Source organism: Monodon monoceros, unplaced genomic scaffold (genome assembly GCF_005190385.1).
Source record: "Monodon monoceros isolate NGI ecotype Baffin Bay Population unplaced genomic scaffold, NGI_Narwhal_1 Super_Scaffold_10, whole genome shotgun sequence".
NCBI classification, from domain to species: domain Eukaryota; kingdom Metazoa; phylum Chordata; class Mammalia; order Artiodactyla; family Monodontidae; genus Monodon; species Monodon monoceros.
This window is the reverse complement of record NW_021703766.1, coordinates 43948035-43974963: the sequence shown is the minus strand read 5'-3', so window position 1 is coordinate 43974963 and position 26929 is coordinate 43948035. Positions and strand designations below refer to the sequence as shown.

General features: G+C 40.1%; 1 protein-coding gene across 4 annotated transcripts; it reads right to left on the bottom strand.

Moving 5' to 3' along the window:
- Nucleotides 1–539: 539 nt before the first annotated feature.
- Nucleotides 540–22930, bottom strand: ZNF875 (zinc finger protein 875). Of its 4 annotated transcripts, none has more exons than XM_029212129.1 (5): nucleotides 22823–22930; nucleotides 22382–22470; nucleotides 14142–14347; nucleotides 13607–13702; nucleotides 540–6440 (listed from the first exon to the last, which is right to left on the bottom strand). In XM_029212129.1, the coding sequence occupies exons 3-5, from the start codon at nucleotides 14260–14262 to the stop codon at nucleotides 4756–4758; spliced, it is 1902 nt and encodes a 633-aa protein (XP_029067962.1). In that variant the 5' UTR covers nucleotides 14263–14347; nucleotides 22382–22470; nucleotides 22823–22930; the 3' UTR covers nucleotides 540–4755. The 4 variants fall into 4 exon arrangements, with proteins under 4 accessions (XP_029067962.1, XP_029067944.1, XP_029067953.1 ...); XM_029212111.1 differs by having other exon boundaries at nucleotides 14142–14268; XM_029212120.1 differs by having other exon boundaries at nucleotides 540–6437; nucleotides 14142–14268.
- Nucleotides 22931–26929: the final 3999 nt, after the last annotated feature.

Here is a 26929-nt window from a genome sequence, read left to right as displayed (position 1 = left end):
ATAAAACAACAGGAGAATAAAATAACTATCTAGAAAAATATCAAATTTTATAACCATTTGTATTAATTTTGGCATATTACTAAAATAGATATACACACACTCACACATTAAATACTTGCTTTACGATACAGAGCTTGATCACATTCAAAACTGAACTTTATGAATTAAAATGGAAGAAATCACAAAATACACTGATTACAATGCTACAAAATAAAAAGCTAAATACTAGGATATTGTAAAATTGAATATGTCCATCTAGCCATTTGTAAGCACTCTTTGAAACAGTAATTCTTGTCTAAAAGAGAAAATAAAAATGAAAATTATATGCCACTTAGAAATGAAATGAATTTCAGAACAGTAAAAAGATAAACCAAATTATGATTAAATAAGCTTGAAAAATCAATACAATAAAAAGAAATTAGCTTGAGATTAGTAAACAGTAACAGAAATTAACAAAATATAAAAGACACACTGAAGAAATGATTAAAAGCATAAAGCTGCTTCTTTGATTTAAAAAATAGAAAAAAATAATTGCCAAGTATAATCAGAAAGAGACATAGCCAAAAGCATGAAGGAGATTAATTATATCATTTAGTTCTAGAAGTGAATATGCCCCAAGTTTGTGTTCTGTCTAGATAGATCAGCATACATCAGATTGTAGGTTTATATTTGTCAGTAGGTGTTAAGTATTTTCTTTGCATTTGTTTCTTCTATGCCTAGTTTAAATTATATGAAGCATAGATGTTAATAGTATGTTAGGTATTATAACATGTAACTTTTTTTCTGATGTGTGCGTGTGTGTGTGTGTAGTATTTTCAGTGTGGGTTACGGACCATAAACATCTAGAAACAACACACATAAAGGGGAAAAGTAAAGTGTTTCACTTTCACTTGGGTGTGAACATTTTCCACCATAAAAAAAAAAGTGAGAAGAGTGGCATTGTTTTATATTTTTGCAAATCTCCTTAATGTCCAGTTTAATAGAATATAGCTGGTATTTTATATGTGCTCCTGCACTTAACCTGTTGACATAAATAAAATCTGGCCTGACACAGATATAGAGTTAGAAAATGGAGGAGTGTTTTAATAGACCTTTTCAGGTAATTGTCAACATTATCCTTTGATAATACACCAAAAATCAACAAGTAGTAATTTCTTAAAGGTTACTTATAATGTGGAATCTGGCTTTTATCTCTTGAAATCCATTTGTCTGTCTTATACTTTAATATACCCACAGATGATTTTGCAGCATTATGTACTAATTGGAAAATATTGGTTCAGTGAATTAGGCAGATCTTCCATCAACATATTTCATTATATGGTATTATAAAATCACATTCATTAAAATCATCACCAATCTCATCATAAAGGAGTAAGTATTGGGAAACTGTCAAGTTCTTGGTGGCAGATAACTTGTTTTTCAATATTCTAATTTTTTTGCTTGAAAGTCAAATTAACAAAATTACTGTCAGTTTTCTTTACTGTTTTAAAAAATCACTTCATTTTTTTTACAAATGTCTACCAAATATCCAAGTCTGAGTCACCTTATTCAAAATTCGTCAGCTAATCTTGCAAATAAAATTGGTGTCCATAAAAAGGTAGCTGGTTCAGCTTGCAAATCAATCATTGAAGTGCACTTCCTTGAAACAACTTCATACATGAAGGACTTTATGTGTATTTCTCTTTTCATCACGTATAGTTTTTAAAAGATGTGTACATATCAATTTTAGTATCGTGGTTGTGATATTATAGTATCATTTTGTAAGACATTACCATTGAAGTAAAGTGAGTAAAGGGTACATGGGATCTCCCTATATAATTTCCTGCAACCGTGTGTGAATCTACAGTTATCTCAAAATTAACAGTATAATTTTATTATTTTATTTTATTTTTTTGCGGTACGCAGGCCTCTCACAGTTGTGGCCTCTCCCGTTGCGGAGCACAGGCTCCAGACGCGCAGGCTCATTGGCCATGGCTCACGGGCCCAGCCGCTCTGCGGCATGTGGGATCTTCCCGGACCGGGGCACGAACCCGTGTCCCCTGCATCGGCAGGCGGACTCTCAACCACTGCACCACCAGGGAATCCCTAACAGTATAATTTTAAAATGTTGTACCCAAAGGTCAAGATTTAACAAAATTAATTTTTCCTTTTTTATGAAGAACATTCTTAAGTGGAACTTGCATTTTTTTAACACAGTAGGGGGTGGTAAAAAATACAATAATACTAGTAGTACAGTTTGGTGACACTGCCTTGATTCATGCTAGAAGCCCAGCAGTTTTATCCATGATTGTTTCTGCACCATCAATGCAAATTTCAGCACAAGAGAAAAAAGCAAGTAATGTCTTAGTGTTATAATGAAATTTGTTTTGACCATGCAGATCACTTGAAAGGGCCCCCAAACATCCTCTGACCATACTTAGGGAACCACTGATCCATAATAATAAATTAGAATTAAATGAAACAATTACATTAAAATTTACTGCTACTCCTTTTAAAATGGAACATCTCAATGGTGACCATAACAGGCTTAACGGATTTGAAGCAATATTCATTGTTTCATACTGTTCATCATCTTTTCTTCAAAATTTTCTGCAGTATAGTCTACTACTTACCATAGGATTGGTAGGATGGGCAGTGGTTGCTCTGGGGCACATTTTCTGTCTGTTTTAAACATCTAGAGCTGTCACCTCAGGTTATGAAATATAGGGCAATAGTGGATGGATAGTCCAGACACAGATTGAAAGACAAAACCAAAAAACCCCTCCAAGACTGAGAGGATTCACATATCTGAATACCACGTGGTGTTTGCCTCCTAATCAGTTTCCAAATTTGCACACAGATTTTAATGCTAGGCCCAGGCAGACAACTCAGGTTACCTGTCCTAATTCTGTCTCTTCTGAGAGGTTCTAAGCAGAAGGCCTGATGTGGGTTTAAGAATCAGTAGAGGTGGGCTTGGGCAGGGTCAAAGGATGGGACTTCTTTCTACCTATTTCTCAGAACATTTCCAGATCTTTCTGTTTGGTTGCTGCTCCATAGAAATGTTTCCCAGAGTTTAAATCTCTTTGAATCTATTTAAATCTTCATATACCAGCAGTGCTCTATTTTTTCCTGTTGAGAGTTTTAACTAATTTAAGGCAAAATCTTTTATTTTTATGAGGCAATTACACTGAAAACTGAAATATTCCTTCCGAAAGCTAAAAAACTGGTGAAAGGTACATGTTTAATTTTGGAATCTTTATTTTTGTGACATGATTTTATGGAAAAGAGTAATTAAGTTCTAAGACTTAAAGAGATTAAAACTCAAAAGGTATTTTTCTGTTGAGAAAATGTAAGAGCATGAGGCCAGGATTTACCATGGGGAGGGCTAAGAAGGGCAGGCCATGCCAGCTGCTCCATTTAAGATAGTATTTCATAATTTTTCACCAGGTTCTGCTCACTCCACTCAAACTTAGATTTTGAACAAAAATTATGACTCTTACACCTCATATTATTTGAGATAGTGATTCCCTAACTCTAACTCCTTTGGATATCGAAACTTTGGGACCTATGTTTATTTTTTCCCTAACTGAAAGCCAATGACCCAACCACTGAGTATTGTACTTTAAATCCTACATCACCACTTTCTAAATACTCATACACTTTCTCTTATGTTTTCAAATTTATTCTAAATACCTGTACAGAGATAAAAAGATAAGTTATTATACAATTTCTACGTTTTCCTGCCTGTTGTTAGAAAACTTATTTTCCAAAGAAAATTCACAGTCATTTAGTCAAGTTTCATGAAAAAAAAACTGGGCCTTGGGACACGACTCTAAATGAATTTGTGGGATACTGCCATTTTCAAAGAGTATTCTCAACCAAAAAAGTAGTATATTTTACAATGGTTGGGAAAATTTAAACCAAATAATTACTAATGGGATGCTGTATGGTAACTCAAAGTAGAAAGTAATTTCATTTTGTATTTCTGTATATGTGTGTATATGTGTATATATTTTCTTTATAACACTACATAGTACATTTCTAGTCTAAAAACACTAGTCAATAAAAACATTTTCAATATGGATTCAACCTGAAAACCAGAGACAGCCCCAGGAAGCAAGCAAAGATATGATATTTCCAAAAATGGACACCTCTTCCCAAACTCAGAGCTAGGATACCTACAATCTTTCTTACCTGTCAGCCTTTTGTATAATAAAACCTTCTACCCAAGCACTATCTCTGTCCCCATGAGTTGACCATTTTCCAAACTCTCCCTGAAGCTGACTCTGCTGGGTCATGCTCTGTGGAACCAAGATTAAATCAGCCATGGTTTCTGTCTCTTGTTCTTAGAAGGTAAGACAGACATCAAGAGATGGACTCTAGAATTGCTGTTTTTGTAACATCCAGGTTACTGTGGAAGGAGTGTTCAAGTATACTTGGGAAATGATATTGGAATAGTATCAATTCTCTAATTTCAACCTACTTAATAAGTACTCTCTCCATCAAGTTACCTGAGAGACCTTCCACAACCTACCATCCCCACTAGGGAAAGCCAGAGCCCCTGAAAATGGGCCAGCAATTCTCCTTCAGGTGGATTGGAGGCGTTGACCCTTACCATTAGTCTCGTGAACACTCCCATCACACATAAGATGTTTCTACTTTAGTTTCTGGCAATGGCTGACTTATTACTAAAGCTACAGCCCTGGGTGGGACTTCTGGTGTCTCATGCAGTGTGACTATTGGCTAAAGGTTTCACTACTTGTCCACACAAGGTTTCTATCCTGAGTGTGTCCTCTGATGTCTGATGAGGTTTGATTTCCGACTAAAGCCTCGCCCACACTTCCTACAAATATAAGGCTTCTCTCCTGAATGGATCCTCTGATGTCTAATAAGGTGCGACTGCCGGCTAAAGCCTTGCCCACACTCCCTGCATACATGAGGCTTCCCCCCCGAGTGTGCCCTCTGGTGTGTAATGAGAGTTAACTTATCACAAAAGCCTTGTCCACACTCCCTGCACACAAAGGATATACTCCCTGAATGTGCCCTCTTGTGCCTAAACAGGTTTGGCTTCTGGCTAAACTTTCTACCACACTCCCTGCATATGAAAGGCTTTTCCCCTGAATGTGTCCTCTGGTGTGAGATGAGGGTTGACTTATCATTAAAGCCTCGCCCACACTCTGTGCATACAAATGGCTTCTCTCCTGAGTGTGTCCTCTGGTGTGTGATGAGGGTTGATTTCCGGGTAAAGGCTCTCCCACACTCCCTGCATACAAATGGCTTCTCCCCTGTGTGTGACCTCTGGTGTTTGTTGAGGTTTGACTTCAGGCTAAAGCACTGCCCACATTCCAGGCACACATAAGGTTTAACCCCTGAGTGTGTCCTCTGGTGTGTCTTGAGGTTTGATTTCCAGCTAAAGTGACGCCCACATTCTGTGCACACATAAGGTTTCTCTCCTGTGTGTGTCCTTAAGTGTCTAATGAGGTGTGACTTCTGGCTAAAGCCTTGCTCACACTCCCTGCAAACATAAGGCTTCTCTCCTGAATGTGTCCTCTTATGTCTGATGAGGTGTGAATGCTGGCGAAAGCCATGTCCACATTCCTTGCAAATGTAAGGCTTCTCCCCAGAGTGTGCCCTCTGGTGTGTGATGAGGTTTGACTTCAGCCTAAAGCTCTGCCCACATTCCTTGCACACATAAGGCTTGACCCCTGAGTGTGTCCTCTGATGTGTGAAGAGGTTTGATTTCCAAGTAAAGCCTCGTCCACACTCCTTGCACACATACGGTTTCTCCCCTGAGTGTGTCCTCTGGTGTGTGATGAGGTTTGACTTCCAAGTAAAGCCTCGTCCACATTCCCTGCACACAAAAGGCTTTTCCCCAGAGTGTGTCCTCTGGTTTTTGATGAGGACTGACATACTGCTAAAGCTTTCTCCCCACTCAGTGTACATGTAAGGGGTCTCCCCTGTGTGTGTCTTCTGGAGGCTGAGCTGGTTTGACTCCTTGATAAAGCCTAGCCCAAACTCTCCATATTTGATTGCTCCAAATCCTGAGACTTCTAAACCATGTAATATTTTGTCTGTTTCCTCAAGGTTTGTCCTCTGGGCAGGGCTGGGCACTATGTCCACCACTGTGTTGTCTTCCTTGGACCTTACTGGCTGTTCTTCCAGGGTTCTGGAGAATGCCTTTGAAGTGCTGCTTTTACTTACTCTCCCAAACAAAAGCTTGGAATCTTCTTCTCTCTCTTGAATTTCTGCTTTGTTGCTTGAGCAGGTTTGATCAAAGACTTGCTCCTGCTGCTGTTTCTGATCTTCTGAATATTGTTTCCCTGAATGGAGATGATTTCCTGCACATAAACTTGAGAAAAACTGAGGGAGATGACTGAGCCACACATGTTGGCTGAGGGCTTGCTGACTAGAGAATGCCAGAGGACAGGAGGGACAAGGTTGAATTTCTAGCTTTGATCCTGCTGAATAAAGAATGTTTTTAGTCAAAGCAGTCATAGGTAGGGCTGCCTAGGCCATTTTGCTTTGCCTACTGGTCATTCATACGTTCACATCACAAGCTGTCTCCCATTCAGCCATACTGCCCAAAATCTATTTTTTATTTCACATTTTATGCTTTAAATTTTTATTGTAGGAAACAGTAAACCTGCTCAGTGGGCCAAATCCAGCCTGCAACCTGTTTATTGTATGGCTACAATATAATATCTAAAATATCCAGTTTTCAAAGAAACAGGAAAGACTGACACACACCTAGGGAAAAAAATGCAGCCAATAGAAACTGTTGATGAGTGGGCCCAGATGCTGATACAGGGAAAAAAAAAAAGACTTCAAAGCAGATACTATGAATATAGTCAAAGAACTAAAGAAAACAATGTGTGAAAAATTAAAGGTAAGTATGATAACAACTTAAAATGGAGAATCTCAACAAAGAATAAAAACTATTAATAAGAAACAAAAGGAAATTGTGAAATTAAAAAGTAAAATAACTAAAATTACAAAGTTACTAGAGAGATACCACAACATATTTGACTTTGTAACAGAACCAGTGAACCTGAAGATAAATCAATAGAAATTACCTAAAACAGAAGAACAGAGTTAAAGAAAGACTGAAGAAAAACAAAGAGCCCAGAAACCTGTAAGACACCATCAGGTAAACCAAACCTATGTGTAATGGTAACTCAGGAAGGAGAAGACAGAGAGAAAAGAGCAGAAAAAAAATCTGAAGAAATTATGGCTTAAAAAGTTCCAAATTAAAAAAAAAAACAAAATCTTCCAAATTAGATGAACAACAATCTACAGATCCAAGAAGCTCAACAAACCCCAAAATAAACACAAAGAGATCCTAGCTAGACACATCATAGCCAAAATGTTGACTATCAGAAAAAAAAAGACAAAAAGGAAATCTTGAAAACAGCAAAGGAAAAATGACTCAACATGTACAAGGGGAAAAACCATATGACTAGTGCTAACTTCTCATCAGAGACAATGGAGACCAGAAGGCAGTGGAATAATGTATTTAAGGTGCTGGAATAAAAGAGAAAAGACTTCTATCTATGAAGAATTCTATTCTCACAAAACTATGCTTCAAAAGTGAAATTGAGGGAATTCCCTGGAGGTCCAGTGATTAGGACTCCAAGCTCTCACTGCTGAGGGCCCAGGTTCAATCCCTGGTCAGGGAACTAAAATCTCACAATCCCACAAGCCACATGATGCAGCCAAAAAAAAGAGAAATCGATATAAAGATATTCTCAGATTAACAAGTACTCAGAGAATCTGTTGATAGCAAACATGCCTTATAAGAAATACTCAGTAAGTCCTTCAGGTTGAAAAGAAATGACACGAGACACTAACTCAAATCCACAAGAAGAAATGAGGGCCACTGAGGGACGTCCCTGGCAGTGCAGTGGTTAAGACTCCGTGCTTCCACTGTCGGGGGGGCGCAGGATTGATCCCTGGTCAGGGAACTAAGATTGCGCATGCCACGCAGCAGGATCAAAAGAAAAGAAAAGAAAAGAAAGAAATGAAGGCCACTGAAACTGGCAAATATGTGGGTAAATATAAAAGATAACATATGTATATTTTCCTCTAAATTTCTCTAAAATACAAAAAACTATTTAAAAGGCAATAAATATAACACAATATTGTTGGCTTTATAATATATGTATAAATATTTTACCGGAACTAAGTTAGTATTAATTAGAGGTAGACTGTGATAAATTAAGGTGCATATTTTATTTCCTAGAGCAGCATTAAGAAATAACTCCAAAACAAATTTAAAATCAAGAGTGATATGAAAATAGTACACTTAAATAAAAAAAACCAACAATATGCCATAAAAGAGGCTAGAGAAATAAAGACATGAGACATATTAAAAATAAATAGCAAAATGGCAGATTTAAACCGTATCAATAATTATATTAAATATGAACAAACTGAACACTCCAAACAAAAGGCAGAGATTATCCCACTAGATTAAAAAAGCAATATCAAACAATGTGCTATTTACAAGGGACACATTCTGGATCCAAAAACACAAGTAGGTTAAAAGTTAAAAGGATGAAAAAAGATATACCATGCAAACAGTAATCACATAATCACAAGGGAATTGGAATGGCTACTATATTAATAGTACACAAAATAGATTTGAAGACAAGGATTATTGCTAGACAAAAAGAGAGGTATTTCATAAAGACAAAAGGGCAATAAATCAAAAAAGTAAAACAATTATAAAGGTATCCACAACTAAAAACAAAGCCCCAAAATACATGAGACAAAAACTTACAGAACTAAAAGAAGAATTAGATAATTCAACAATAATTGGAAATTTCACTATCCTATTCTCAATAATAGAAACAACTAGACAGAAAATCTCCAGGGATACAGAAAACTTAATAAACCAACTTGACCAAACTGATATGTATGGAACATTCTATCCAATGACTGCAGAATGCATATTCTTTTTAAGTGCACATAGACCATTCTTCAGAACAGATCATATGCTAGGCCAAAAAACAAATAACCGTTAAAGCTATATAAAGCATGTTTTTCTACCACAAAGGAGTGAAATTAGAAATCAACAAATGAAAGAAAGATGGAAAATCCACAAATATGTAGAAATTAAACAAGATACCTCTAAGTAACTCAGGGACAGAGAAGAAATCAGAAGAGAAATTGAAACATATTTTGAACAGAATGAAAACAAAACCCAGCATAATAAAATTTATGGGATGAAAAAAAATTTATGGAATGTAGCTAAAGAAGTGATTAGAGAGAGATTTATAGGTTTAAGTGCCTGCATTAAGGAAGAAGAATGGTTTCAAATCAACTGTCTAAGCTTCTATCTTAAGAAATTACAAAAAGAGCAAATTAATAAGCAGAAGGAAAGAAATAATACATTTATAAAAAATTAATCAAATAGAAAACCAGAATGAGTAGAGAAAATCAATGAAATTAAAAGTTGATTTTTGAAGAGATCAACAAAATTGAACAATCTTTAGCTAGAATGAACAAGAAAAAATAGAGAAGACAGAAATTACCAAATCAAGAAAGAAAGAGGGAACATCATTACTGACCTCACAGAAATTAGAAGGATTAAAAGTAGTATAAACAACTTTATGCCAACAACTGGACAACAAAGGCAAAACAGAAAAATTCTAGAAAAACACAAACTACCAAAACTAACTCAATAAAAACTAGAGTATCTGAATAGACCTGTAATAAGTAACAAGATTGAATTAGTAATTAAAAGTCTTCACACAAAGACAAGCCCTTGTTCAAGTGTCTTCACTGGGGGATTCTAACCAATACTTAAAGAAGAAATGATACAAATTCTTCACAAGTTCTTACAGAAAATAGAGGAGAGAAAATTTCACCACTCATTATATGTAGTCATTATCCTGATACCAGAGCAGACAAAGATATCAAAAAGAAAGTAAAATACAGATAAATACCCTTCATGAACAGAGGTGAAAAAATCCTTAACAAAATATTAGCAAACTAAATCCAGCAGCAAGTCAAAAAGAATTATACATTATAATAAAGTAGGATTTATTCCAGGAATGCAAAGCTCATTTAACATCTGCAAATCAATTAATGAAATACACCACACTAACAAAATAAAGACAAAAACTACATGAACATCTCAACAGATGCAGAAACATCTAACAAAATCCAATACCCATTCTTAAAAAATACTCCACAAACTAGGAATTGAATGGAACTTCCTCAACCTGATAAAGGGCATCTATATAAAACTTACAGCTAACATCATATTTAATGATAAAAGACTGAATATTTTCCTCTAAGTTCAGAAACCAGACAAGAATGTCTGTTATCAACAACTCCATTCTACACTGCACTGGAAGTTCTAGCCAAAAGGCTAAAGGAGGGGAGTAGCAGAACAAGGAAGAGGAGAAGTTAAAGACATCTAAATTGGAAAGGAAGAAGTAAACCTCTCTTTTTTTGTTCACAGATTATAGGAGCCAGGATGTACAAAATTCCAAGGAATCCTCAATAAAGAGACAATAAGTAATCATTGTATTTAATAAGGTAATACGATAAAAGCTCAAAATACAAAAATCAATTGTATTTCTACATACTAGCAATGAACATTCCACAAATGAAATTAAGAAAACAATACCATTCACAATAACATAGATAATAATAAAATATCGAGAAATAAATTTGACACAAGTATTACAAGACATGTAAGGTGAACATTTTAAAACATTGCTGAGAAAAATTAAAGTCCTAAATAGACAACCATAAATTAGAAGACTCAATATTATTAAAACAGTGATTCTCCCTAAATTGATTGATAAATTCAATGCAAACCCTATCAAAACAAGAGTAAGTCTTGTTTTGTTTTGTAGAAATTGACAATCTGACCCCCAAATTTATGTGCTAATTCAAAAAACATAGAATAGCCAAAATAATTTTGAAAAAGTTAGAGTATTTACACTCCTCAACCTCAAAACTTAATATAAGACCCCAGTAATGAAGATAGTGTGCTACTGTCATATGAAGAAACACAGAGATCGATGGAACAAAATTAGGAGTCCAGAAATGAATCGTTTACAGTCAACTGATTTTCAACAAAGGAGCCATGGCAACTGAATGAGGGAAAGCATACTATTTTTTTTTTTTCTTAACACCCTCATTGGAGCACAATTGTCCCACAATGGTGTGTTAGTTTCTGCTCTATAACAAAGTGAATCAGCCACACATATACACACATCCCCACATCTCCTCCCTCTTGCGTCTCCCTCCTTCCCTCCCTATCCCACCCCTCCAGGTGGTCACAAAGCACTGAGGTGATTCCCTGTGCTATGTGGCCGCTTCCCACTAGCTATCTATTTTACATTTGGTAGTGTATATATGTCCATGCTACTCTCTCACTTCATCCCAGCTTACCCTTCCCCCTCCCCGTGTCCTCAAGTCCATTCTCTATGTCAAGCATACTATTTTTAACAAATACTGCCAGGACAATTGAATATTCATATGCAAGAAAATGAATTTAGACTTTCACCACACATGACACATAAAAATTAACTAAAAATGGATCACAGGCTTAAGTGTAAAAGCTAAAAATATAAAACATCTAGAAGAAACCAAAGAAGAAAATCTATGTGGCCTCGAGTTAAGCAAACTTCATAGTTACACCACAAAAAGCACAATCCATTAGAAAATTGTTAAATTGAACATCATCAAAATTTAAAACATTTATGCTTGAAAAGACACCATTAAGAGAATGAAAAGACAATCCACAGACTTGTCTTTTTTCTGAAACTTCATTCCATAGTTGAAAATAATTGAAAATCCTGTATGTGATATAGGACTTGTGTCTTGAATATATGAAAAATTCTTACAACTCAAAAAGAAGACAAACAATCCAACTTAAAAATGGGCAAAAGAACTGAGTAGCTATTTCACCAAAGAAGATATGCAAATGGTTAATAAGCACATGAAAAGATTAACATTATCAGTCATTAGGGAAATGCAAATTAAACCACAATGCAATACCACTACACACCCACTAGAATGTCTGTAATCAAAATTAGAGACAATTCCAAGTGCTAGCAAGGATGTAGAGAAACTGACACTCTAAAACACTGCTACTAGAAAATGCAAAAATAGAAAATATAAACATAATAGAAATGTAAAACATAAATGCTAATAGAAATGTACAGCCACTTGGGAAAATAATTATGCAGTTTCTTAAAAGGTTAAACATAAACATACCATACAATCCAGAAATTCTAGTCTTAGTTATCTACCCAAGAGAAATGAAAACATATGTCCACATCAAGACTGGTACATGACTATTCCTAGCAGCACTATTCACAATAACCAAAAAGTGGACAATCCAATTCACATCAACCTGTGAATAGCTAGACAAAATGTGGTATATCAATACAGTGGAATATTATATGGCAATAAAAAGGAATGAATTACCAGTACATGCTGCAACATGGATGAACCTCAAAAACATTATGCTGAACCTCAAACATTATGTATTGAAGCCAGATACAAAGACAAATATATATTTTATGATACCATTTATATAAAATGTCCAGAAACACAAATCTATAGAGACAGCATATCATTGGTTTCCTGGAGCGCACATGGGAGGAGAAATAAATGCAAATGGGCACAAGGTAACTTTTTAGAGTGATGGAATGTTTACTCAAAATAACTGAACTGTACACTTACAATAAGTAGATTATGGTATTTAAGTTATAACTCAATGAAGCTATTAAAAAAGGAGCTGTGGAACTGTATACTTCTAAAGAGAGGTTATTGAAATGGTCTATATTAAGACAGACTAAATAGATATGCCACGTAAATGCACTACTGGGTCATGTTCTGGGGAGGAAAAAATACTACTGTGTCTACTGATGATTATGAGAGGTAGATGGCAGGTATTAGATAAAATTATTGTGTTGAAGTTAAGTTTACTGAAGTTGATAACTGTACTGTGGTTATATGAGAATATCACCATTCTTAGAAAATCTTTTAACCTACATCCACATATGAACCTACATATATACGTACACACAAATATATATACATATACATAAATACATACACATACGTATGGTGGAGGGAGAAGGGAGAGCAGGCACACAAGAGACACGCAAGCCAATGATAAAGCAAACTGGGTGAAATATTAGTAGGTGATTTTATGATGCCATTTTATAAGAATATATATGCCATATCTGTTTATACATATATGTGTATGTGTAGAGGACATAAGAATGTTCTTTGTACTATTTTTATTTTTGCAAATTTTCTGTAATTTTGAAGTAATTTCCAAATATCAAGTCAAAAATAAATAGGATGAAGCCCACTTCTGAAAATGGCAGCAGACTGAACTGGTCACAAGTATCCTCCGCAGAAAACAATGCGAAGTGCGAGGAAGGGAGGCTTCCTAGTGGAGGGAAGCGACAAAGAAACCAGGAAAGTCCCTCCCTTAACTGAAGATGATATTCTGGAAAAGAGGTCATGCCAGGCAGCCTTACCAGGGACCTAGGGGCCTGGAAAAGAGCTTCCTCCCAGTACCTGAGAGATGCCTCATCCTTCCCTACCTGCCATGCTGCAGACGGTTCCAAATACCCTGTGTCACACTCACCTGGACAGAGACTCGGCGGACGTTGCCTCTCCTCTATCCAGGGCTCTTCCCCTTGCTCCAGCTGAGAAATGAGTTTTGGTTTGCAAAATGGAATTTCTGCTCATAAGGAAAGAAAAAAAGGAGACTCTTGGTTATGACCTCAAGGGGCCATTCCAGAACTCAGAGACAAAATGGAGGGAAACCCAGAGGGTGATACAGAGGACCTATGAATAGTGAACTCCCTGCAGTAGAAGGGTTGAGTAAGAAAAGGTGACTCCAATCAGAAAAACAGCATATTAACACGGTGAATGAAAATCTCCTGGGTTTGGGGCATAAAGTAAGAAAAGTAAGGAAAAAAAATGCAGAGTGGCATACACAATATGAATAAATCTACCTGCTTTCAACTCTACTGAATCCAGATCCACCTGAGGAAAAAGGTAAATTTTTGTTTTGAAGCCCAACCCTAAGACAAAGCTGCTTTGTGAGTAGCCTTTCTTTGTGACATATAGAAAATACTGTGAGCCAGACTTTAAGTGCTATGGGAAGCCATTCTTACCTAGTGAGACCAAGTGGTTATAAGTCTCCAGCATCACCTCCCTGTGCAAGGTCCTCTGAGCAGGGCTCAACAACCTCCATTCCTCCTGGGTGAAGTCCACAGCCACATCCCCGAACGCCATGAATGCCTTTTAACACAAAACACACCTCTGCTCATCCAGGAGTCTGCCTTGTCCACACCTCAGGATGAGAGATCAAAAGGCATCCCTGAGGAGGTAGAGAAGATTTCTAGACCTTACTATGGATGATGAATAAAGGGTAACAGAATATACCACTCTAAAATATGCCACTTTGGCATAAGGATTATTTTGAGCTGAAGGCAATTAATAAGCAGACACAAGAAAAGCTCTCTGCCCTCTCCCATTTGCCTAAAAGCAGAACATAAATTTGCAAAGGTGTCCCCCTTCCCCTCTCTACCAGGAGGACAGAAATTAATCACCAGATACAACTCTAGACCCTTATCAGCCCAGGGATAGGCACCAGAGAAATCTACATAGCAAACCTTTACTAACTAGCCCTTATCTTCCATTAGTTCCCCCATATATTATTAACCTTCCCACAGTTTGCTGCCTAGAAACTCAAAGTCCTTTTCCTTTGTCTTGTCACTTCTCTAAAGTTATTGCTATTTTGTTAAGATGCTATATAAGCTCAAGTTCTAACCACCCCTTTTGAGTTACCCATCACTGAGTACTCCCATGTGTATGCATGATGCACATGTTAATAAATTTCCGATTGTTTTTCTCTTGTGAATATGTCTTGTGTCTAATTTACAGCCAATGAAAAAAAGAATTTTTCTCCTCCCATACATGACCTTCGTGCCAATAGTTCAAAGACCATTACTCTCCCATCTCTCTCCAGCCAGCATCATTGTGCACCTATCACTGTCAACATGCTAGGCTCACTGCTATGGGGGATAAAAACAAAAGTTCTTTCACATTGGGAGCTTTAAATCTAAGCAGGAAGAGGAGGAAGACATCATACACACTACATTAAAAGAATAATTCTCTTGCTGAGTTTGAAGAATCTCAGAGACTACTTGGTCTAAGCATTTATGTTCTACATGAAGCAGCTCAGCCTCTGGGGCAGGGGATGAATAACCCATCACTATGTATACTTCAGGCAGGGCTCACTCCTTCCCCTCCCTCACACTGCCACTTGCACTGCTCAGGCCTGAGGAATGGAAGTGGATGGTGGTGAAGAGCCTGGATTCAAAACACTCTGCCTGGATTTGGAACCTATCTGTCCCCAACTAGTGTACCCTTAGGCAAATTAGTTAACCTCTCAGCACCTCAGTTTCTTCTTCTCTGAACTAAGAATAACAGTGTTTATCTCCCAGGTTGTGCTGAGGATCACATGAGTTGATAAATGTAAGGACTCAGACAACTGACTGCTCCACACAGTAAGTGTGTGGTGAGGGGTTTTTTTTTTGTTTGTTTTTTGGGTTTTTGTTTTGTTTTTGTCCATGCTGCGCAGCTTGCAGGATCTTAGTTCTCCAACCAGGGGCTGAACCCACGCCCTCGGCAGTGAAAATGCCAAGTCCTAACCACTGGACTGCCAGGGAATTCTGTGTGTGGTGTTTTTTTTTTTTTTTTTTTTTTGCGGTACGCGGGCCTCTCACTGTTGTGGCCTCTCCCGTCGCGGAACACAGGCTCCGGACGCGCAAGCTCAGTGGCCATGGCTCACAGGCACAGCCGATTCGCGGCATGTGGGATCTTCCCGGACCGGGGCACGAACCCGCGTCCCCCGCATCGGCAGGCGGACTCTCAACCACCACCAGGGAAGCCCTCTGTGTGGTGTTTTAAATTACGGATTCTTGGGTCCCACCACAAATCAATAAAATCAGACTCTTCAGGGATAAGGCTTTTATACTTTTAAGGGCTCCTGTGTATAGTCGTGGTTGCAAATCACTGGGTCAGAGGAATCTGGAGAGGGAGAGGTCACTGTAGGATACAGAGATCAGAAATGGTTTCATGAGAGGGCAGTATGATCTTGGTCTTAAAGGCTAGGCAGGATTCAAAGGATGAAGGAGCAAGGAAGGCTAGGTACTCCAGACAAAGCATGTGAGATGGGAGGGAATAAAGAGTGAAAAGTGGCTAGCTGGGAAGAGAGCAGGCAGGTTGTAGCAGCCTACAGAAAGTCTGAAAGGTCAAAGGAATATGAAACTCTGTCCTCTATTGTGCATTTAAGGCAATATTTGAATACTACCCTTGAACTGATGGTAGAGGACTACACATGTGAATAGACAGGTGGTAAAGCACATGTTGCAAAATACTCATTACTGAATCTAGGTGGTGGGTATGTGAATGTCAATGTACAAGTCTTTGTATTTTTTTCTTTATGTTTGAAGCTGTTCATAATTAAATGTTAGAGAGAAAAAGACTATTCACTCATTCAAGTTCCTGCCCAGTCCCTGTAGTGATCTGATCTTATAGATCCTCCTCAGAATAAACACACACACACATACCTTGAAAATCTCTGACAAAGGAGCTACGTTACAGACCAACCTACATCATTTCAACAAGTTTAATACAACTGGTATTCCTGCAGCTCTAGAAAGAGTCATGGTTTCTTTGTCTGAGACCCATGCATGTAGGGAGGGTATGGTAAACACTAACTGGATGATCCATTTCAAAGCTCTCCCACTGAGTAGCAACATAGCTAGCAGTCTGGGGGACTAATTTAGAATAAAGAAAAAATACCTAATGAATTTTCACATCTGACTAAACAGATCTCCTGAAAGCCTGTTAAAAGCTTCAGTTGGATGCTTCTACCTAGCTTCTATACATGATAATGTATAGAAAGAGAAGAGTTAAAGAAACAACTAAGCAGTTCGCAAGCGTAAGTTAGAGGAAATATAGACAAGCCAGGACTTGCTGGGTTGGAAAATAAAACTGTTTTACATCTCCAGTCTCTCCAGCCAATAAGAGTCTCAAAATAAGAAATGGCCTCAGGGTAAAGATCAAGAGTTTGGCTAAAAGACCCAAATGTTATGACCTCTGAAATTGTTAAGGTGATACCTAGTAGACAAAAGGGCTTCTGAGATTCTTGCAGGTATTGTCCCATAGCACTGACACCCTGCCCAAAGATTAGAGGCCTATCTGGAAAGGAAATGTGATTGTAGCTTTTTGTTTAATAGAGTAATATAATCTGATACATGGGAAACCCAAAGAGTTTTTAAAGAAGTTATATCAGGGCTTTCCTGGTGGCACAGTGGTTAAGACTCTGCCTGCCAATGCAGGAGACATGGGTTCGAGCCCTGGTCCGGGAAGGTCCCACATGCCACGGAGCAACTAAGCCCGAAAGCCACTGAGGGTGCGCTCTAGAGCCCATGAGCCACAACTACTGAGCCTGTGCCCCACAACTACTGAAGACCACGTGCCTAGAGCCCATGCTCTGCAACAAGAGAAGACACTGCAATGAGAAGCCCGCGCACTGCAACAAAGACAGCCTCTGCTCGCCGCAACTAGGGAAAGTCCACGCACAGCAACAAAGACCCAACGCAGCCAAAAATATATAAATAAAAAAAATAAATTAAAAAATATATATATATACTCTAAAGAAGTCATATCAGCTTTACTAAAAGGGATGTAGACAGTTCAAAATGAAGAGGCCTCCTATGTGCCTCCAACTCCTTCCCTTTTTGAATGGGAGTGTATATTGCAGTTTTCCTGTCCATATCTCACCACTGTGTGCTAGGTGGGTAGTTGGGGGTAGAGGGAAACAAATAAATTGTCTTTTTAGTATACATCTCTGACTCAAAAAGAGTTTCACTGAAGAAGCCTTAGCCACATCCAGACTGATATGCATATGATACTGGACTTTGAGGGTGAAACTTCTGGGGATCCTGGGAGGGGGTGAGTTTATCTTGCACAAGGGAAGGACATGGATCACTGGGACCAGAGGGTAGTTACAGTAATGAACCCCACTGTATAACATCTCCCTATATCTACACCCTTGTGTTAGTCCCTTCCACAACTCTGCACTTGGCTATGTGCCTTGCTTTGATCAAAGGGACATTAGCAAACATAACACGAGCTGAGGCTTAAAACGTGCTTGTCCATTGGGGTTGTCCTCTCTCTTGCTGTGCAGGGAAACCCAAGACCATCGTTTGATCAAGCCTAAGCAGAGTCTCTAGAACAAACCCAAGCCTACATGGAGAAGAACCAAGAAAAACCAACACACCTGAGACAACCAGCTTGGTAACTGTCATGCATGGATAGTCACCCAGCCCCAGTCAAACCACCAGCTGACTGCAGCAACAAGAGCACAAGTGAAACCTGCAAAACATCCATCTGTGCCCAGCTCAAAATGCTGACCTATCAAATTGTGTGCTAATAAATTATTTTGTTTTTCTTTTTAAATATTTATTTAGTTATTTGGCTATACCGGGTCTTAGTCGCAGCACTCGGGATCTTCGTTGCCGCATGTGAGATCTTCATTGCGGCATGTGGGATCTTTTAGTTGCGATATGCGGGAACTTTTATTACAGCATGCGGGATCTAGTTCCCTGACCAGGAATGCAACCCAGGCCCCCTGCATTGGGAGCACGGAGTCTTAACCACTGGACCACCAGGTAAGTCCCTAAATTATTTTGTTTTAAGTCAGTAAGTTTTGGGTAGTTTGTTATGAAGCAAAGGCTAACCTATACATTGATAAAGGAGTCATGTTATATGAAAAATACTTTGCAAGTAATATTAACCTTGAGATCAAGGTTAATTGATTGCCAAGATGCTCATGCTGTCACAAACGCCTAAGAGAGATTCACACAGCAACAGATTCAGTCCTCCCATTTCTCACTGCCTCCCAGGCATGAAGTCATTAGGTGATAGAGGATAGATTTATTTGCATGACTTGAATAGTTATTTTTCTCTCTTTTTCCAGCCAAGTGCCTAAAAAGTGAATTTAATCTAAATTAAAGGTGTATATGAGATTACTTCACTGTGCTGGCAATAAACACATTTTCAGAATGAATAGTCAGAACATGATGCCATAAACAGAACACATTTGAAGTGAAGACTGCCCTGAATATCTAAGACACTGTTGTTGAGACACTGAAGGAAGACTTCTGAACAGAAAAGTGATGTTACTGTAATGTTTGGGGGATGTGAGGATTACAGATGCAATGGGTAGCAAAGGAACATATCAGCATGGGGAAACAAATCAGGACATTATTGTGAACATTCACATGAGAGAAGAAGATCTGCACTGGTAGGTCTACCCTGGGAATGTAACACTGCACAGTGTAACAAAAACAAAAAAACTGCATAGTGTAAAGTGAAACATGGTGATGGAAGAAAGGAATCTCAAAAAAGGAAGAAATAATTGATAGGATCACATGTTTTAGAACAAGCAGGGTTCCGAAGCTCCAACTGGTGTGAGTGCTCATTGCTTCAAAATATTTATTTCTACTCACCTTGTCATATTTTAGTTTTGAGAATAAATACAAATCTATAAAAGAATTTCATGCACAAAGTTGACCACAGAAGCATTATTTGCAACAGTTAAATATTGGGAACAAGTTAAATGTTCCCCCAAATTGAGAACTAGTGGATTGGATCATTCACTCAAAGCACTATTATAGAAATCGCTTTCAGTTGGATAAATGTTGGTTGTTCCTTCATCTATTAAAAAATGGGTCTGAGTAGATATAATGTCACTAGCTTTAATACAATACTAACTTATCATTAAGGTCTATCAAAATGTATGTATGTAGGGGTGTGTGTGTGTATGTATATAAAATTGACCAAATCCCAATGATAAAGAAATCTAAAAATAAAATGCAAGACTCATAAGTGTGCAGGCTGTGCTTTACACATCACTGAATGTAGTCTATCAAGAGTTCTGCAAACAGTAAACATTCAGCAAATTTGTTCAATGGAATCAAGGAGAAAATACTAAGAATTAGTAACATGATGTGCCTGCCAGCCCAACTCATTTGTTACAAATTCTACTTTACCCTCTCAGGCAGTGATAGCTAATATCCTACTGTATATTTGCTTAAATTGTTTTGTGTAATTCAGATGTCATGCATATTAGAGTACCTGGAAATCCTTGTCAAACCCCCTGAAATATGTGGTTAATTACATGCCCCAAATAACATATCAAAACAAACAGAAACTCCCTTGTTACTTATTAGTTCCTTCAAATTAATTTCTTTAAGGTGTGGTTCCTCCATGCACCAAACATATCATGTGTGCCAGGTACTCCTCTAGGCACACAGGTTTCATCTTAAACAACTTACCAATTCACATGCTTGTGCACTTTTGTCAAGTTTTCATAATGCTTTTTCTTCTTTTTTCTTTTTTAAAGTATTAAGAGCAGGAAAAGTCAGCTCACACAAATTTCTGGCTTTTCCCAGAAAATCAGAATGCTTCCCTAGTAACATTATAAGTGGGGAAGAAAGTACACACAAAGATTCAATGTTACCTTAGGAAATGCCCCAGATTTCCCATGCATTCCTGGTACTAACACTTTTCAGATGAATATAATATTTTACAAATGAGAAATGCAGAACTCTCAAAGTTGTTCTGATAATGCCTAGGAAATTGTAAATATCTAACATGGAGACCAGGATTAAGAATAAACCAAGAAGGCTTCCCTGGTGGTGCAGTGGTTAAGAATCCGCCTGCCAATGAAGGGGACACGGGTTCGATCCCTGGTCCGGGAGGATCCCACGTGCCGCCGAGCAAATAAGCCCGTGCACCACAACTACTGAGCCTGCACTCTAGAGCCCATGCTCCGCAACAAGAGAAGCCACCACAATGAGGGGCCCGTGCACCATGGGGAGGAGCAGCCCCCGCTCACTGCAACTAGAGAGGGCCCATGCACAGCAATGAGGACCCAACTCAGCCAAAAATAAATAATTAAAATAAATAAATTTATTTTAAAAAAACAAGAAATCAAGACAACGAAGGCAGATCTGAAATAACAAAGTTAGTGCATATCAAAAATGATAGTAAACAAGCCTGGCAACTGTGTTGGTGCTCAATAAATATCAGTCACATTCAATTAAGTCAAACTCATCATAGTCACCATTCTCAGGGGTTAGAAAGTTTCCCCTTAAGTTCCTATGTGCCTATAGCTCTGATTTCCTATGTCAAATCCCTTCTCAACATCCTTCAAAATCCATCTTACTTGGCTTCCCTGGTGGCGCAGTGGTTGAGAGTCCGCCTGCCGATGCAGGGGACACGGGTTCGTGCCCCGGTCCAGGAAGATCCCACACGCCGCGGAGCGGTTGGGCCCGTGAGCCATGGCCGCTGAGCCTGCGCGTCCGGAGCCTGTGCTCCGTAACGGGAGAGGCCACAACAGTGAGAGGCCCGCGTACCGCAAAAAAAAAAAAAAAAAAAAAAAAATTCCATCTTACTCAAAGTCTACACTCCTCAGCCTGGCACTTGACCTGGCCACCCAGACTCAGAGAGGTGGAAAATAAAAGTCCTTCTGGGGCCAGGCAGGTAATAAAAATTACAGAGACAGGCAAAACGTTAGATTTCAATGGTTTCAACCTCAGTATGGAGGATACTATGGAAACTATAGCAAATAGACTCTGCAGGACCTGTCCAAATGATGCAGACACTGTTCAGCTCAAATTCCCTGACACCAAAGTAGAGTGCAGTTTATTTTCTGAGAGGCAAGCAATCCAGAATTTTTGGTGAAATCTCCCCATTGCCAGATGCTGAAAATGCTCTCAAATGTAAAATTCAGGTTAGACTATATCATGTACTGGTGAAGATAGTCTGTATCTTCACCAGTACATTATTTAAAAATCAACCTAAAATATGACCTTCCCACACTGTGTTAAGGGCAGTGTGCCCAGTGGCCCAGCCTCAGACTAACCATTCTTCCTGCCCTCCCACTGGTATGTCTTCACCAATTCTCCAATGTACCAGACTCGCAGGGGTAGTTCAAACAGCCCTACTTCTCCTGGAAGTCCTCCCTAGCCACTTCAGGCCACAGTCTACTCTGCTGTCCCTGCCTTTCATCCTTATCACTGGACAATTAAGCCTGGATGTCCCTGTATTTTTATTTAAATTGCTCCATGTGTGTTGTTCACAATTAACTACTTCGAGGATGACTGAAGTATGGATGGAGCAGAAAGAAATGTTGAGGGAAACTCCATGTAAGCCACTCCTCCAGGACCAGGAAAGTGCTTTGCCCAATACCAATAAGGCAGCCTCCAGAGCAAGAAAGGGGAATGGATTCATCCTCTTGACAGCCAAGATGGAATTTTACGGGAATTCTCACCTCTTTTTTGGCTTTCAGGAGCCCCGTGGCCATTTTCCTGATCTCCTGAGTGCTCTCCCTGAAGAAGGGCAAAGTCTCAGAAGGCAGATCTGAGGATGTGAAGAGAAAAAAGAGCATGCCTAGTTAGAAAACCCCTCCCATGTGCAGGCGGGGTGTGCTCCAGAGCTCCACTACTGGGGATTGGGAGTGTCACAGAATTCACCACCACAAGCCAATTCCCATCTAGCCTCCTGGAGAAAGGGCCCAGGGTGACGGAGCACCCTCAAGCTCAGCCCCAAGCTCTGGCCAGAGAGTGAAGCCCATATCCTCCAGCAGTGGAGTAAGGGTTTGTCCCTAAGGCAGACTGTGTCCTCGTGAGTAAAACCGGGACAAGCATGAGGACGTGCTGAGTGGACGAGGCAGTGACTATTGGGCACTCACGGAACGCCGGGTGCACGTTACCGATTCTGAGGCTGAAGCTCGGGAACCAAGAGCAGAGGTGTGACAAGGACCCGAATAGTTATCTACGCCGTTGCCAACGCCGTTGCCAACCAGCCTGACGGGCGGACTCCACCGGCCGGAAGTGTTCCTGTTACGCCAACTCCTCACGCTAAGGGGAGAGCGGAAGAGAGGGCGGAAGTGGCCGCAGAGGCCTCTGGAGAGTGTAGTCTTGGGGTGGAAGGGAGGAGGGCGTGGGCTTCTCTGTGGCAGGGTGACTCTCACATCTGCACCTCTTTTACAGCCAAATTTAGGAGCCCGTTGTTAAGGTGCCCAGACCGCGAGGTTCACCAGTTTCTCCGCCGAGGGCCAATGAGATCTGCAGGCCACGAGAGCGTCGCGGACACCGCCGAGAAGCCTAGGAAATGTGGTCCTGGAGCCCGGTGTTGCGGCGGCGGGTGACCAGACTGTGCTCACTGACCGTCAGCGGCGCGGAGGAGCTAAGCTTCCCCACCCAAGTCTCCACTGGTGTCCCCTTCCCGGAGCTGAAACCAGGGTCGGCACGGGCTGGACCAGAGGCGGGCCGATGTGGGCGCGGCTCAGAGTAAAGCACTTGGAGGGTGGGGAAGCGGAGTGATGCTCTGTTGGGACGCCCAGATAGGAGCGACACCGGCTTTACGTCCCCGAGGTTGGGAGGGGGCGCCACTATAGACAGGGAACACCAAGGCTGTTTTCGGAGAGAGCGGGATTGGCTTGGGCCAACTTGGAATGGCGGTGGGAGTGGCTTTCGTCTTGTGTGCCCGGGATTTTGAGGAGTGGAGAGGCTGGACTTCGGTAAAGAGCAAAAGGTTCCCTGGTGGTAGTAGTATAATGAAGCCCCACGGCTCGAGCCAGCAAACCCTGGCACAGGTATCGCTTGGAGGAAACTTTCTGAGCTTGTGGTGGTGGTGGTGGTGGTGATGGTGAGGGAGACAGGGGTGAAGAGGAGGCATAATTTGACAGTTTTGTTCATCATGGATTGGGGGGAGGGGGAGATTTTGTTCATCATTTTTATTTTTAAAATAATACATTAAAATATTTATCTTGATTACTGAGTGTTTTTGGTGCTTCCTTAAATTCTGTACCCCAAATCCCCACATTAAGGAAAAGCATAGATAGATCTGATGCTACATGAACCTCATTGGCACCTAGTGGCCTATAGCTTTGATAAGAGGTGAGGGGTTGGCTTCTGGGCATTAAGTAGCCAGAAAGAGTCCTTTAGGAGCTCACCCTGAATTGCTGAATTGTCAGTGATCTCTTCTTTCGGGACTTCCTTAAAATCCACAATTTCCTGATAACTACTCCACTCAAAGCACCACCCTCAAGGCACCTCCAAGGCCCATCATGGTGCAAATATTCAAAGAATACTCTTAAATCTTAACACTCTACTCCAGAGTCTTTCCCAATATCCCTTTGCCTGGAGAAGTAAAAAAGAAAAAGGTTTGCATGTTAGCATCAGCCTCCCCGACTGCACAGGGGTTCAGGAAGGAGGATCAGCCCAGCACCCTATTCCAATCCTTGACAGACCTCACCAAGGATTTCATATCCCTGAATGTGGAATGTTTCTAAAAGAACTCAGTGGGCACCAAAGTCAGGCATGGGGCTGAGAGGAGCACAAATGAAATGGAGGGACTGAAAAGTGTCAGAGAAGGGATGGAGGGTGGGGGGTGGGGGAGCCGAGGAGGTGGGATCCTGAGATAATCCAGATCCTTATGTGTAGACATGTGTACACAGTCTGTGAAGAGAGATCCAGGCTGACAGGTTATCTATAATAAATCAAACATCACAGCAGATTGGGTGATAATGGGGCTCTGAGAACTTTCTCCCCTTTCTCCCTTCCAGGGAGGGGAAAGGGACTGGAGATTGAATCAGTCACCAAAGACCAATGATTTAATCGATCACACCTATGTAATGAAGCCTCCATAAAACCCCAAAAGGATGGGGTTTGGAGAGCTTCCAGGTTGGTAGAGATTCAGGGAGAGTAGCATGTTCAGAGAGCATGAGAGCTCTGCACCCCTCCACGATACCTTGGCCTATGCGTCTCTTCCATCTGGCTGTTCCTGAGTTATAATCTTTTATGATAAACTGGTAATCTAGTAAGTAAAATGATTCTCTGGATTCTGTGAGCCACTCCAGCAAATTAAATGAGGAAGGCGTTGTTGGAACCTCCAATCTATAGCCAGTTGGTCAGAAGCCCAGGTGACAACCTGGACTTATGACTGGTACCTTGGGTAGGTGGAGTGGGGAACAGTCTTGCAGGACTGAGCCCCTCACCTGTGGAATCTGATGCTATCTCTGGGTAAACAGTGTCAGAATTGAGTTGAATTGTAGGACACTCATTTGGTGTCCCAGAATTGCTTGGATGTGTGGAGGAAAAAAACTCCACACATTGGAATTGGGGGTACAGAACCCTTTTACCCTGGACCTGAGTTTGCTTAATAAATCTAAGAGCTTTGAGATTTAATCTCTGTCCTTTGAGGAGTCCTATTTCCCACACTCCTATCTGGGCTCTGAGGCTCAAAGATGTGAAAATCCATTTAAATTATAAACACAATGGAAAAAAATCTAGTCATGCCTATCTAGGGAACATATCTGGTTACAATTAACATCAGATAAAAATCAGTTAAAAAGAAAAAAAGTGAAAAAATATTCTTTGAAATTAAAAGCCATACAAACTACTGTGTCACTGGTAAGTTGAATAAGAAATTGACCTGCAATCTACAAAATCATTAGAAGAAGCAATAGTGAAAATACTTCAGATCGAAATCTGTGGAATGAGGTTACCTGAGTACCCAGAGATACCACCTTAAACACAGTGCCAAAAAAATCAGGGCAAAAACTTCAGCTCTATATACATTTTTGGACGGAAGTTCTAGTTTCAGTAAGGTCAAAAGTTTAAATAAAAATGACCACAAAAGGGAAAAACAAAACTACAGAACTGGGGAAGATGGGCTAGTCTAAATCACTGATGAGTCAAATTATTAAAAATTGATTTAATTTCCAATGAATGATGAGGAATAAAACAGTGGTTAGAAGGAAACTTTTAGCCTGAAAGTAATCTATGACTTAGAAATTAAGGCAGAAAACTAAGAAGCTAGCAGTCAACTTTCAGGGCAGGAAACTAACAGAACAATAGGATATGAGAGAGGGAAGAAATAATTAGATGGGGGCAGAGAGAGGTGCTCATGGGGATACAGGAGGCAGGAAGAACATATGGAGTTTGTGCATAAAATCACTATAAAGAAACAGTCCTTGGGACTTCCCTGGTGGCGCAGTGGTTAAGAATCTGCCTGCCAGTGCAGGGAGCACAGGTTCGAGCTCTGGTCTGGGAAGATCCCACATGCCACAGAGCAACTAAGCCCATGCACCACAACTACTGAGCCTGTGCTCTAGAGCCTGCGAGCCACAACTACTAAGCCCGCGTGCCACAGCTACTGAAGCCCGCGTGCCGAGAGCCCGTGCTCCACAACAAGAGAAGCCACCACAATGAGAAGCCCGCGCACCACAAGGAAGAGTAGCCCCCTCTCGCTGCAACTACAGAAAGCCTGTGCGCAGAAATGAAGACACACGCAGCCATAAATAAATACATTTTTTAAAATATATATTAAAAAAAAGAAACAGTCCTTAGGGAGGTGGATACACAAGGATTGTGCTAGATGTGGAACGAAGAAGACAGATACCCCTGGAGGGTATATTCAGGGAGTAACATTGGATGAAAAACAAGAGACAGTCAAGTGTGAAGGCTTTTCCATCTTACACAGAGATAGAGGGCAGCATGGATAACATTAGCAAGTGATGGGCACAAACGAGGAGTCAATAAACACGGGAAACAGCCCCTCAAGAGGAGATGAGGAAAATGAGCACAATCCCTTCCTCAGAAAGACAGTGCTTAAATCCATGCATGTGGGAACTCAGGTTCAGAGGCGAGACTAGGAATCAATCAAGAGACAGCTGCCCACACCTCTGCTGTGTCACCTGCGGCCATAGGGTGGCAGGCAATACCTTCTGTTCCAGCAGAGCTGGCCAGAGAGAGCAGTTAGAACAGGAGAGGTGAGAGAGGATTCAGGAGAAGCCAGGACCTCCCAAAGGACC

Coding starts and splice junctions, on each gene's coding strand:
- ZNF875 (XM_029212111.1), bottom strand. CDS start 22,414: ATGGCCACGGGGCTCCTGAAAGCCAAAAAAGAG. Junction 14,269..22,381: donor TCCTGAAAGCCAAAAAAGAG/GTGAGAATTCCC, acceptor TTGTGTTAAAAG/GCATTCATGGCGTTCGGGGA. Junction 13,703..14,141: donor TAACCACTTGGTCTCACTAG/GTAAGAATGGCT, acceptor CCTTATGAGCAG/AAATTCCATTTTGCAAACCA.